Genomic DNA, 14,136 nt, shown 5'->3' with positions numbered 1-14,136 from the left:
CGTTATTATGGCAACTACTTTTAGAATAAATGAAATGTCATCCTCTGTGTACCGAGGTCTGGCCACAGACCAAAAATCCCTCAATCCCTTCCCATGCAGTGGTGAAAAGGAAATTCCTAGGGTAAGAACAGACAAAATAGGGTAAATAAATTGTGCCCCAGCCCAAGGTATGGCCACGAATTGGACACTAGCAGCTGGCTGGTGCCTTTCCCCATGCTCCGAAATGTGTCTTCACTGAAAATCACTAAACCAGATGGATCAGAAAATATTGCTTAGATTAGCAAAATGAGCCCCTAGGTTGTGGAGCTTCCCTTTGTGATTCCCTCCTGACATTGGGGGGGGTGCTTTGTCCCTAAGTCAGCCTTGACAAAGTCAGGCAAAAAAAATTGCATTTTAAATGGAAAAAATTAAATACAAAACTGCCCGGCAACAAAAGAAGAGAAGAGCTCAACTGTTACTCAGATCAAAGTAATCCTAAATATGCTCTTCTGCATCAAAGCTTCACATCCCTCCTTGCTGTCTGGTTTTGATTGCCTCTGTGCAGAAATTAAAGGAAGTGCAAAAGCTTCATCTGGATTTCCCAGGCTCCCACTATATTAGTGCTGCTCCACTGCCTTCAATGAGCTTATTCTGAATTTCCATCCCTCTGGGGGGCCAGAATCAGGCCCCTGGTAGCTCTGCTCCCCAGAATTATGAAATCACTGCAGACAGGAAGAAATTTCACAGAGAGAGCAATCCACTGCCTGCTTGGGTTCACGTGGCTGTGACCAGGATCAGGGATCTGCTGCCAGGTCTTTGTTGTTTCCGACTGCTGGATTTTGGATGCTTTTGGGTGCTTTCCACCTAAATTACTGAGAGCTCAGAGCAAAAAGTGAGGAAAATATTGAATATGCAACCAAATGTGTCCCCTCCTCCCCAAAAATGCATTGAATTTTGTGATTGCGGCGCCTTTCCCTTTGCCTATTCCACTTCTTTTCTGTGGCATGTGGTCCAACTACTCCCAAACTCTCCCAGCCTGTCCCTGTTGCATATTAAAATTAAATAATCAGGTCCTGAGTGCCTCCATGCAGCTTCCAGCTTGCCTGGAGGTCCGCTGCTGCTCACAGAGTGTTTTTCAGCAGTTCCCCCATCCTTATAATAAATCTTTTATAAGTCTCAGCCTCTCCCTTACTCTGAGGGGTGCATCAGTCATCTTTTAATGCCAACTGCCTTTCATCCTGCCCTCAGAAGTACATTAATATCTGAAATTCCTAAAAAAAAAGACAGCTATTTATCAGGAGCTCTCGTTGCTGTGGGATTGAGGGGCTCCTTTCCCACTGCTGCCTGTTAGCACTCAGAATCTCCCCATGTCCTGGCACCTGTGGTGGGGGCTTTGGATGGAGAGGTTTTTTCTAAGTCACTGGCAACTGAATTAAAGAGTAGTTTTCTTCTCCCCCCACAACTTTATTCATCCTGTCCAGGTGTGTTTTATGAACAAATAGATATGATTTGAGCCCCATAATTGATATATCACTTTGAACATAATGCAGGCTTAAACAGCAATCAGCCCCATTGTCAGCACTCGGAGCCTGCCTGGACCTTGCTGGGAAAGTATTGGATGGGGTTTAGGCTGGAAACACTCAGGGTCTATTTCACAAATGTCTCACATTTGGCTCAAATTAACTGGACTGTGCTGTTCCACTAGTCAAAATCTGGAGTAATTACTTGGAGTTTAGATTCCTGGGGATGTACTTGGCCCTGCACAGAGCATCCTGGGCTGAGCCCCGGTGCTTGCCCTTTCTCTTACTCACTGAATAGAGAGACATGATGGAAGATCACTTTTTGCCTTTGTTATCTGATTTAGCCCATGAACTGCGAGCTGCAACAATTAGCCAAACCCCCAAAATATCTTTGGCATTAAAATTGGACAAAAGGAATATAAAGAAGCATTCTGTGCTGCTGACGCATTACCATTCACTACAAATCCCCTTGATAAGTACCAGAACTGCTTTGAATAATAGATACTTCTGGAAACCTTCCAGCTCACAGAATGAACTGGACCAAGTTGCATCTATTACTCCATGTCCAGAGGCTGGGATAGCAGTCACTGTTCTCACCACAACTTTGAGCAGACACCCAATTTTTATCCATTTATTTACCTTTGTTAAATCTATGGATAATTAAACTAACTAGGCTGCTTGAAGGGATAACACAACCCCAAGGATGCATGCTCTATTAAATACAATTTAGAGAGAAGGGTGCCATTCTGACTCCTTGCCTGCAGCTGGAATAGGGATGTGAGAACATCCAAGACAACCAAAACCCCACTGGTGTGTGGTCTGTGTGTGTGTAGAAGTGGAGGGAAGGGATGGATGGCTGAAGGAGCAGGATAGAAAGATCTCACTTTTTGTTTGTTTGTTTGTTCATTCTATGATTCTATGATTATTTAAACTTTTCATATTATTTTCCAAAAGTGATTTTCGTTTTCTGAAGTGTTCAGGTTGTCACCAAGGGCTTTCATTTAAACAGACTCCACACTAGTTATTCCCTATCACTAATCAGACCCCTGGGTGGGTTCCTATAGGAACAGAAACGGCTTCCTTCATTCCACTCAATTACCCTAAGAAATTCCATTTTTACAGTCCAGACTACTCCAAGTGTGAACCATTTGGCTCCAAATGAATCCCCCCACTCCCTGTTTCAAAGATGAAATAAATAAAAGTTCCTCAGTCCCAGGGTGTGGGTGCTCCTGGGGTGTGAGTGGCCATTCCTGCACTGTCCTTCACACCCCTCTGCATCCTCATGGCCCTGAACATCTCTAGAAGAAACTTCAAAGAGCCCATGCAGGCACGTTCCCAGGTCTGCCCATCCAAGCCCAGGTGGTAGCAGAGAAATAAGTGTAATGAAAAGATCAAGGATTGGTTTTTATTTATCTGTAAATGCAAAGCACTGAGCTGACATTGCACGCACTGGTCTGTGTGGTTATCTTTGGTGCTTTGATGTGGAAGGGCTGGGAAAGCCCTTGTGGGCTGGGCAAGATGTTGGCTTGGCTTTTAAGTGTTGTCTGCGCACGGGGTGCTAATGCTGCAGTGTCAATGGGATTAAAGATCCCAACTTTCCCTCAGAGACCTAGGAATGAGAAGGTGATAAACTGAAGTCAGAGGCTGTTGCAGATGGGTGAAGCTTCCCCTTGATGTCCACTTTTTGGTGTCTTCAGTTGACTTTTTGTCCAAGGCTTTTGCAGTCTGCCCTCCTGACCTGAAACGACCTTGCAGACAGTCTATAGCATAAGTATGCGTGGCTGAGGATGTGCTGTGGTTTCAAGTAGGAATTAATTTGCGGGAATCGGATGGCCCATGTTCATGCAGGTCAGGCTGGCCACGATGTTCCCTTCTGACTTCATAATCTCCCATCTAATCTGTTCATGCTGAATGAGAGGCAGATGCTTGCCATTGTGTTCCTGGATCAAAACTCAGGTCTCAAATGACTTCTTCAGTGGTGCATGGACACAGGGCTTGCCCCAGCCTGCAGCAGAAATTCCTCCCTCTTCTCCCCTTATAACCCCTGACATAAACATTATATATTCTTTTAAAAAACCCAAACAAGAAAAAAATGCACAAAAATACCTCAGAAAACCTTAGAAGATCCAGGCAAGCATCTGATGAGTATCTAAAGGGACTGATGGTGATCAAAGTGGGTTATCAGTCCTTTAGGCAAGGATTTTATTTGTCAGGTTTGTCCTCTTGGATAACCATGTGCCAGACACAGTTACCGTGCAGAAGTAGAAGCAAGACCAAACCCCGTGAACTTGCAGTACTGGCACAGCCCTCACCTAGCTGCCAGAGCTCTTTCCCCTGCTCAGCGGGGTCTTTTGGGGGGAGATCATTTTATTTCAGCTTTACTGAGCACATGGAGATTTGTGTTCAGTGAAAAACTGCCCTGAGTCCTTCACTTGAAAATTTTGGTGGTTTATTATTTCAACAGTTGTCTTTGTGTTTTCCTCCTGGTCTGTGTGTTTTCCTCCTAGAGCAAAAGGGACCGTATGAAGGCCTGGTTACGAGCTCGGCTCCCCACCTGCTGCAAAGAGAGAGACGCCTGGTCCATCTACATCTTTGCCCCTCACTCGAGGTAAGGCAGGACTCTTGGGCAGTGCTGGTGTGCTGGGCACAGATGCCCTCATTACAGTAGCTCATCTGCCCTAGATGGGTCTCTGTATATCAGTCCACAAAACTTCTAGCCCTTTCCCTGCCAGAGCATGAAGTCGGGGGGGGGGACAGCAAGCAGCTGCTGGCTGCAGAGAGCTCTTCTGGGGTGGGCATGGCTGCAGTTTCATCACGTTCATCCTTTGTTTTGGCAGTAATGCCAGTGATCTGCAAGTTTTTCACTTCACAGAGTATGCAGAGTTTGGAGCACAGGGAAGAGTTGCTGCATTAAGCAGAAAAATCTGAATTTGCCTCTGCCACATACTTACACCACAGCAAGAGACAGTCCTTGACATCCTCAAACTGCCTCTCAGCTGGAATTCTCTGACCTCCCACTTCCCTTGCTCCCTCTCCCAGAGAACACCTTTTCCTTGCCTGCAGGCCCACGGCTCTGCCTTTCCCAAAGTTTGGCCATGCCAGGGCTGTCTGGGCTCTCACACGCGTCCCTCTGGACACTCACCCACACGCAGAGAGGGTTTCCCATGTTCAAGCTGGAGGGCCCTGGACAGCGTTCAGGTTCATTCATACGAAGATTAGAGAGATTTTCAGAAACAGACTTTGGGAAATGTAATACGGTATTATAAATCCTGGGTCAGTGTACAGCCATCTGTCACAATAAATAGCTTCTGTCCCTTTGTTCCATGTGCGCTCAACCCTTACAGGCTCACTGGGAGTATTTCTTCCTTTATTTAAGCTAAACCCAAGCACTGGAAGCCAGGTAGGGAGTCATATCCAAACCTGGTTCTATGTCCCAGTTGTGGAAGCAGCTGCTCCATTGCGAGTGACCCAAACCCCACTACGAACATTATCAGGGCTTGAAATTTGTGGCCCAGTTCCGTAGCTCGGATCCTTTTCTTTTCATGCCCCGATCTGCCCGCAGTGTGTGGCTGTGCCAGGGAGGGGATTGGGAGATTGGAGCTCATCTGCTTTGCAAACGAAGCACCCAATTCCCTTGCCATGCACTGAGCTGCTGTGTGGCTCCCCAGCCAGTCAAGCATTAATAGCTAGTCTGTGTCTACTCTTTTTTTTTTTCCTTTTCTTTCTCGGCAGATTCCGTCTGATGTGCAATAAAGTCATCACTCACAAGATGTTTGATCATGTCGTCTTGGTGATCATTTTCCTGAACTGCATTACCATTGCCATGGAACGACCCAAAATCGAGCCTCACAGTGCTGTGAGTTTCTGAGATTAAGGTTTTTATGTGCTCCTTGTGGAGCAAACACCCATGGCTTGGATCCTACTGCTGTGCACTTGGTCTCATTTTCTTCCTCTTTTTAAAATGGGAAATGCCAACACCCCCTGTGTATCCTTTGAATTACTTACAGCAGCTCTCATGGTGCCTACCCAGCCTCATTTCAAAGCGTAAGAGCAGAGCTTGTGGCCTGCAGTATATCCAATATCCCATTTCTGGAAGTATGATCCAGGTTTTAACACATGACATAGCATGACATCTGTCTCAGTTCCCTTCTCTGAGAAACCTTCAAACACTTTTCCTCTCTTAACACAATGTTCGCTACTTCCATCTGTTCACCACGGGCATGTATGTGTGGTGTGAAGGGAATGGGGGAAACTGTTCATTTCATATTCTTCTCTCCCCTTTGTGTATCAGCTTTGTTGTGACACCAGAAAACCTGAATTGATATAGGCACTGTAACGCCAGTTCTCTGAACCGCTTTGTTTTAATACGCTACGTAAGATCCCTAAAACCAGACCCTCACAGCACCAACACACATCAATCAGAGGGGCAGAATCATCTATTGCTCTTTTATTTTAGCATAGATTAGGCCTGAGATGTGATGGGCTTTTGCTGATGTATCGCACAAGACTGCTCATATCGCAATTGTAAAGAATCCTGGTTTGTTGATGTAGGCGTGTCAAGCTGTTCATTTTTGTGGATCTTCAATGTAAGACCTCAAAACTGGAGTCTTTGCTGCTCTGTGCCAATTTTAAGCATTCCCTAGTAGTCCTCCTTACTGTAACAGTTTGCCCAGCAGTCCCTCCCCTAAATCCATTGTTTTCTTTCCATTACCATGATGCACCAACTCACAGCTGCAAGAAGAGAGCAGGACTCCCTGCCAGCCAGGGAGAATCACCCTGCTGCTCCCCAAATGGGGAACCCTAAGAATGTCCCTTGGAATCACAAACTTGTCTTTCAAGCTCCTTGCTGTGACTCCTGAGAGTCACAACTCATCAAGGCTGGCTCTGAAAGGAGCTCTAGTTATCCAGGGATGAAGGGGATGGGGTGACACCTGTAAGTTAGAGGAGTCCATAGCAAAGAGGTGTAGCACGCAAATCAGTACTTCATATGGGAGAGGAAGAGGAGCTGTGGTGTTCCCTGGCTTTGGGAGAGTGCAGAGAGGAAAGGAGACAGAGACAAATGTGAGGTTGGTTCATCACCATCAGGTTATAACCAAGAGAACCAAAATGGGTCGTCTGGGGCTGGAGCTGTGCCAGACCACAGTCTGAGAGCCACAGAGGAGAAGGGGGATGCTGAGTGGTGGGGCAGAGGAGCTAGGAGGAGCGCATGGGCCCTGCATGTGCTGATGGAGCTCTAATCTGAAAACTGAGAGAGTTAGTTTAGGTTGAGTTGTTTAAAATAATTGTTCTTTGCTTCCCTGAGCTGTGGATTTTCTAACTGCTTCAAGTGAATTCTCTTTCCCTGTCCCAGTTTCAGCTGGCTTATCAGAACAGGGGATGCTGTTGCTACCCAGCATGCGCTCCCCACTGCAGAGTGCATGACATGGGCCAGGGAGATTATCCTTCAAAATAGCCGCACGCTTGCCAGGGAGGGATGCAATATCCTCCGTCTCTCCTCTGCGCTAGTGCTGCTTTATCTCCAGCTCCACAAGCAGGTCCCTACTCTCTCCCTCCTGCCCACTGCCTGCCCCCCTACCCAGTCCTTTGTGTGGCAGTCAGCTAAAGGCCAGACATGTTTCCTATCACCACTCATGCAATCACAGTGCAGGTCTAGGACCTAATGAATTACGGACCCGGTATGGAAACAAGCTACTGTGTGGTTCCTGAGTCACTTTCAGTAAATCATGAAATGGCAAGTGTGAGAGTTGCCAAGGTGTTTTGTCTTATTTAAATTGCATCTCATTTTGAGCAAGAGATCTGCATCTCTTATGGGACTGCTCTGTAGGGAGCGGAAGAAATAAATCCAGATTTGTTATTAGCAGAACTGGGTCTGGTTCAATTGTATGCATACATGCGCACACACCATCTTTCTTCCAGCATCCACCTTCTGCTGTCCATTTCTCAGTACAGGCAATCAGAGATTGTTCAGGGATTAGGCAAAAGTGTAATTTATTTAATGATCATCATTAAAAAGATAGGTTTCTGCTAACTACAGGCAGGGAACCAGTCCATGGTCCCATCTGTAATCACTAGCTGCTATTGCAGAGCAGTGGCAGTGAGGATGACATGGTCTGGTGGATAGTGCAGGGGACAGGAAGATGAGGCTGCTGGGCTTCATGCCAGGTCTAGTCTGTGGCTTGGGGCAAGAGAATCAACGTTTTGCGGGCAGGTCTCAGCTTGTATAAAACCCCAGAGCTTTGCTGGCTTTGCTGGAGCTGTGACAACTCATGCCAGTTGCACTTCAGCATCCCATGGGTCCTTCTGCCTCACAGTTTAGCCACTCTAATATTGACTTAATTTCTAGGAGAATTGGGAGCTCAGTGATATTTACACTGTGCAATGACGTCTGCAGGTATGGGGCAGGTAGAGATTTGTCAAGCATGTTTTAAGGGGGAAATAATCTCCCTGTTTCTGCAGAGGAGGGGGGAAGTGGAGGCAAATAGAAGGATTTTGGAGGCAGGTGCGGGCGGCTGCCCTTGTCCATGGTGCTGACACAGAGCCGGGTACTGGCAGTGCTGAAACATGCACAGTGTTACTGTCTAAATATTTGGATTTTCTCCTCATTATGAGCAAACAGTCCGAGGCTTGTTTCAGCACAGAAGCTGGAGAACAGTTATCAACTGCCTAAATACGCATGGGGAAATGTTCAACTGCAGAGAGCAGGCTATAAAACATTGTCTCTCATTTTCTTTTTCATAGGAACGGATTTTCCTAACACTCTCCAACTACATCTTTACAGTCATCTTCCTGACTGAGATGACAGTTAAGGTAAATGAATTTGGAGGATAAGTGTGCCTGCATTATATTAGTGATCTTTTATTACGGTGGACTTACAAAACCCCTAGGTCTACCAGCTGCGAGTGAGGTATATATTTTCCTCTCTGAATCACATTCAAATACCCACCACATGCCTTATTCTGAGCACGTTTTATATCAGAACAATTTCACTGAAGTTCCTCTTGATTTACACCATTATATGAGCAATGGGATCCTTCAATTCAGCAATCCTTCCCTATTCAGCAAAGCTCTTGAGCGCACGCTTGACTTCAACCATGCATGTAAGTCCCATTGTCTTCAACAGCCAGTTGTCCTCAACAACCTAAGCCTCTGTGTGCTTTCCTGAGGTGGAAAAGACTTAAGCACGTTGAAACATTTTGCTGGATTTGAGGCAGGAGGCTCAGAAACCCATTGCTGTAAATCTCTCTTGTGTAATTCATAATCATCTCACTGAACAATTGCTCTTTCTGTGGAAAGTTTCTCTAGTTTCTTTATTTGCAAAGCTTGTGCATGATTGCTTCAGGTCAGCCACTTTGAACCTTCTCTCCTGCAGTCTATAGGAATAAAATAAGATCAATTTTTTTTTATGCTAGAGCTAAACGTATTAAGAACAGTTTTGTGCAGGTGGGTTTATCTGCATTAAAAGTACATCACCTCTAAGGGACAACCTGGGATGATTCTGCAGTGGTATTTTCATAATTCTTTCAATAGAACACCTTGCTAGTTTGTCTAATTAGGCTCCTGGACCAGGAAGCAAATGGACTCACAGACCTGTATCTGTAAATAATGCATTCTCAGCAGGTTGCTAAGTGGAACAAACATATTAGATGCGATACTTATAATTTGTTGCAACTTGGTGTCCGGACAGGTGGTGGCACTGGGCTTGTGTTTTGGGGAGAAAGCCTACTTGAAGAGCAGCTGGAATGTGCTGGATGGGGTGCTGGTTCTCATCTCCGTCATAGACATCCTGGTCTCGATGGTCTCAGACAGCGGCACGAAAATCCTGGGGATGCTGCGGGTGCTGAGACTGCTGAGGACACTGCGGCCCTTGAGGTAAGTAGAGGCTGAGGAAGACCTCAGGGAACGTAGGACATGTGTGCCAAAGGAGAGACTGAGCATTTGTGCAAGGGAAGGGGCAGGAGAGACAAGGTCACAGTGTCTGTCACCGGTGTTATTCCAAGCTCCTGTGGCTCCACAGACAATGAGCACGCACAGGTCCTGCTGAGCCACAAGGAGCTCCAGGTGTCGCTGCGTTTTGGGACCAGCCCCAAGTGCAATAGTAAACTGATCAATGCCTCTTTGCTCATTAAAACACACATCCCCTGCTATTTGTGTTCTCATTTGCTCTGTGTAAAGTGCAGCTTAACAGCTTCTTCTTCCCTTTTCCTTCAGGCAGTCAATGGCTTTCATAACAAAGAAAGAAACTAGAAGCAGGTGGCAGATCATTTTTAAGGAAGCAGGGACTCAACTGTTGCTTAACATAGAATTTTTTTTCCCCCAGCTCACCATTAATTTTACAGAGACATTTATTTTGAAAATGGCCCAGGCAAAATGAAAGCCATTGTCCTGCTAAGTTGGTCCACCATCTCTGCCAGCAGGCAGTATTCCATGCTCCAGGGACAGGCTCCTCTTCGATAAGAATGTGCCCAAGGACCAGCCCCTTCCAAACAGGCATCTGTTTGTGACCTGTACCCCAAGGCATGAAGGTTTCTCTCCATGCTAAATGCAGTCACTCTTTAATACTATTGTTACCGCTCTTGTTATGCAGCAGCTAATAAACCTTGGTGCTCAAAGCATCTTTTTGTGCCTGTCATATCTTACTGCTGCTTCCTTCATAAAAGGTTCGCTTTCAGTCAGGATTTCCTCTTTCAGAACAGAAAATAGGACCCTGCTTCTGATAGAAGATGTTGTTTTACTATTCCTATGTGAATAATAAGGCTAAATAACAATGGTCATGCCTATACATATATCTTTCAAATATTTTCAACAGCTACAAAAGACATTCTGTTCAATTGGGCTGTGTGTTTTGTGTCTGGTGAGTTTTATGACATGAGCTGGTTTTAATAATTGTTGTCTGGACAGCTAGCACCATTGGCATGGTTCAGCTCCCTCACCATGTGAGGAGACTGTTTTCCTATGTGAATCCAGTTCTGACTTTTCTGAATTCATATGTCCCCCGGTATCTCATGTCAACTGCTGTTTCTCAGCTAGTTTCTGCCCAGTTGCTGGTTGGGTGGATATGCTCTGCTCTGCTCTTCTGGTTTGGCTGAATTTTGACCTTTGTTAAGAAAACGTATAAAATTATCTGTTTAGCTCTGGGTAAAAGAAGGATTGATTTCCTATCTCTGAACTGTGAAATGCAAGCTTCTCTTTTGATGTTCCCTGGTTAAATCGGATCTAGAGAAAGACATTTGGGTTGTGCTGAGTCCTGCTAGAGTTTGACCTGTCTGACCTGGTAAAAGCCCTGTATGTTTCTTTGTAGATCTGTAGGTCTGCCTGGCCAGGACCTGGGTCTTTTTTAACTGGAGCCTTTCTCTGTAGGCACCTATGTGCATGAAAAATCTGTGCTTATGGTGAATAATCCACTCAGTAACTGCAGGCAGGAGGAAGACCTACCATCTGGAGCATGTTCAGGATTAGGCTCTCCCATTGCTATTCCATTCCTGTTGGCATTTGATATGTTTTCTCAAGAGAGTATGTGAATGTTTTCAGCCAACATGCTGCTTTCTACTACAAAGGAAACGTAAAAAAGACAGCAACAAGCCTATTCTCTAAATATGTTCAGAATCAGTTCTGTTTCCCTGTAATTAGATTTGTAGGAAATGAAAAAGCAGCCATCAAACTGGGGGCTTTTCAGTAAGTCATAAATCTCCTCATGTGGAAACCCATCTGCCTCTGTGCTGCACATCTGGGCTGCCCTGAGCCCGCTCTGCCCATGCTGCCCGCTCTGCCTTTGCCACGGGCTGCGGCAAGTGGTGTGGGGATCACACCGTCACTGCCTGGGATGTGCAGCTGCATCAACATGGGATGACAGCTGGGACAGGTGACCTGAGGCCTCTGCACACTGTGGTTCCAGTCCCTGTGTCTGGGTGAAGTCTCTTGTGGAGGCCGAGACAGTGTTTCTCTTTACTGAGAAGATGCAGGACAAAGACCAAGAAAGTGCTCCACTCCCACCACAGAGAAGCAAACCCCGCTCCTTCTGTCCTCCCTTTCTGGGGATACTCAGGGACAGGGCTGCTGTGAGGACACCCTCAGTGAGAAGCCAAGCCACAGCTGCGTGTCACACTCAACTCAAGAGCAGTGACAGCACTTGTTGTCTCTGCGTTGGCTTTCCCATTTGATGGTCTGGAAGGGGGTTTCTTGCAAAAGACTTCCCTCATTCTGTCTCTGATTTTCTCCCATGGAAACAACCCTATTGCTTTACACAGCACACAAGCCCAGGCATTTAAAAAAACTGACCTGTGTGCCAATCATGGGGTTTTGATTGCATGATTGATTATCAGCCTCCAAATTGAATCCATGAGGATTTGAGCTCAGCTTTATGACCAGAATTCCAAAAATAAATTCACAAAGGAGTGACATTTAAAGATATTTCCATGACCCTCTGATGTTTTAGCCAATAAAGGGATTGCTTATACAATAACATTCCTTCCTAATGCGTTCAACCTGTTGTTGGGATCAAGTATTCTAGTTTAAGATACAAGAGAAATCAAAATTGAAAATGTATTCAGATTTAATGTGGGTGGACGTCAGTGCTGTTTTACTCTCTACAGAGCCTGGGCTTTGACTTCCAAAGCAGAGAGATAAATTATTCACTTTTCATACCATCGTGGTATCAAATAGTCATTTCATAGACTCTCTTCTAATTTATTATATTACAACCTTTGCTAATTTTTGTTTATCTGTGGAGTAAGGTCTTCATTAATATTGATCTGTTATTTCAACTAAGTGCTACTTCTTTTTTGGAGAGCTCTGATCAGGCTCACAAGCTTTACTCTGGTCATGGATACAGCTGGGATGAGGCTGGTGGTGGGTTTAGAGCATCTCACACCAGAGATTTAACAGGCCTGGGAATGCTGAAAGCAGAAAAACCAGGGAGAACTCAAGGGATTAACATTTCTTTACACTGAAAAAGAAAAAAAGAAGGTGTAATTTTAATTTCCCCATTTGTCATATGCCTGACGCAGACTGGAATTGTGCTGGGTGGAACCTCAGCAGGCCTACAGCTCTGGCACAGCCAGAGGGCTTTGAATCAGCCACATCCTTCAGCGATAAATTGCAGGAGTGTGGGTCAGATAATGTGAGTTTACAAGCCTGATATCAGCAGGACCTTGGGCAATACTGGTGAGGTGTGGGGATGCTGTGTGTTGACACATTGGACGTGATACTAATAATCTGGAAAGACTGAGAATTTCATTGGCACCTCTTAGAGATTTATCAGACTCTCAGGAGAGTGGCAGGAGTCTTTGCTCAGACTTGCCTTGACACTGGATCAGGCCCTTAGTCTCTCCAAGGCCTGAAGGTTTCCATTAGTAAGAACTATTATTTTTTTCAAAATCTTTTCAAAGTGTTTTCTCCCTGAAGGGCTGAAAACAGCACTGGCATGAAGCTAAACTAGTAGCAGCTTTTACCCTAATGCATTCTCATTTGAGGAATTCCCTGGTTGATCAAAACACTGAAAGAAGCCAAAAGCTGCAGTTTTTCAGCCCTTTTTTTTCTCAACACACACATGACTTTGCAAAGTCAGACAAGTAACCTGCTGTTTTCTCCCTCAGCTGGATACCACATAGTATCTCACAGGGGAAATCACTTTATTATTTCTAGAACACTGTTTCTTAATAAGTGGTGGAGAAAATTATCAACTTTTAAGTGTGGAGCCTAAATTTCTTCCTTGTTCCCCAAAATTTAAGGATGCTCCAGTAGTTTAGACCATAGACCTTCCATTTAAAAGAATCAACTTCTATTTGATCCTCTGTGACAGTGGACAGAATACATAAGTCAGAATCACTAAAGGCACCAAAGTACCTAATTCCCATTGAAATCATTGGAACTGAGTTGTTACTGCACCTCTGAGAACATGTTCTGCAGTCCTCCCATGCCTCAGTTTCCCATCTGTAGTTGGGCAGTTGTAGTATTTCACCCAAGACTGTGTGAGGGTAATATATGAGGGGTGGAAAGTCTTTAGTCCATCTGAGGAGCCAGAACAGAGGTTCAATCTCGGTGTGTCCAGCCCAAGGCTTGCTTTGTGCACTCAGACATGGCCTGTTAGGCTGCATTAGCTGGCTCATTGAGTCAGGCACACTGACCTGCTCTCCAGCTCCTCTGCTTGTTGGTCTCACCTCAGCTCTCAGCCTGGGAGCAGGTACAGTGTGGCAGCAACAGTGCGAATCTCAGGTACAACAGAGATAATTCTTTGGCTAATTCCTGTGGGCAGTTTTGGCAGCCCACACTGACCAGACTCCACTGCCCATGGGATCCCACCATCCCCTGGGACATTAGAGCTTTCTGATGCCTCCTCCATCCCACTCTCCAGCTCATTCCCTAAAACACCCAGATCTGAGCATCAGGAAAGCTGAGGTGTCCCGAATAGAGAGCCACAGCACTTACCTGGCAGAGATGCCCAGCATGAGGAATAGCAGCATCTGCTCTTTGTGTTTCATTGGTGAGGAAGTGGATAAAAATATCACCATCTGTTTCTTTCTTAAAATGGTAAGTGTTGAGTTACCCTTGACATTTTGAGTAAATATTTAACCGAAAAAAAAAGAGAAGTTTTTGCTTTTCAGGGTACTGTTTAAAGCCAACAGTTTTAATAAGAGCTGGT

At 45.4% G+C, this 14,136-nt stretch overlaps 1 protein-coding gene across 1 annotated transcript in view; it reads left to right on the top strand.

Moving 5' to 3' along the window:
* CACNA1G (calcium voltage-gated channel subunit alpha1 G) overlaps positions 1 to 14,136 on the top strand; it is a 146,107-nt gene that overhangs the window by 91,547 nt on the left and 40,424 nt on the right. The window contains exons 18-21 of the mRNA XM_071573326.1: positions 4,007 to 4,107; positions 5,232 to 5,355; positions 8,238 to 8,306; positions 9,184 to 9,368. Coding sequence (XP_071429427.1) covers positions 4,007 to 4,107; positions 5,232 to 5,355; positions 8,238 to 8,306; positions 9,184 to 9,368 — 479 coding nt within the window. The remainder of the gene's footprint in view (positions 1 to 4,006; positions 4,108 to 5,231; positions 5,356 to 8,237; positions 8,307 to 9,183; positions 9,369 to 14,136) is intronic.

The sequence above is a fragment of the Pithys albifrons genome, chromosome 19 (assembly GCF_047495875.1).
Source record: "Pithys albifrons albifrons isolate INPA30051 chromosome 19, PitAlb_v1, whole genome shotgun sequence".
NCBI lineage: Eukaryota > Metazoa > Chordata > Aves > Passeriformes > Thamnophilidae > Pithys > Pithys albifrons.
This window is presented reverse-complemented; position numbering and strand designations above follow the sequence as displayed.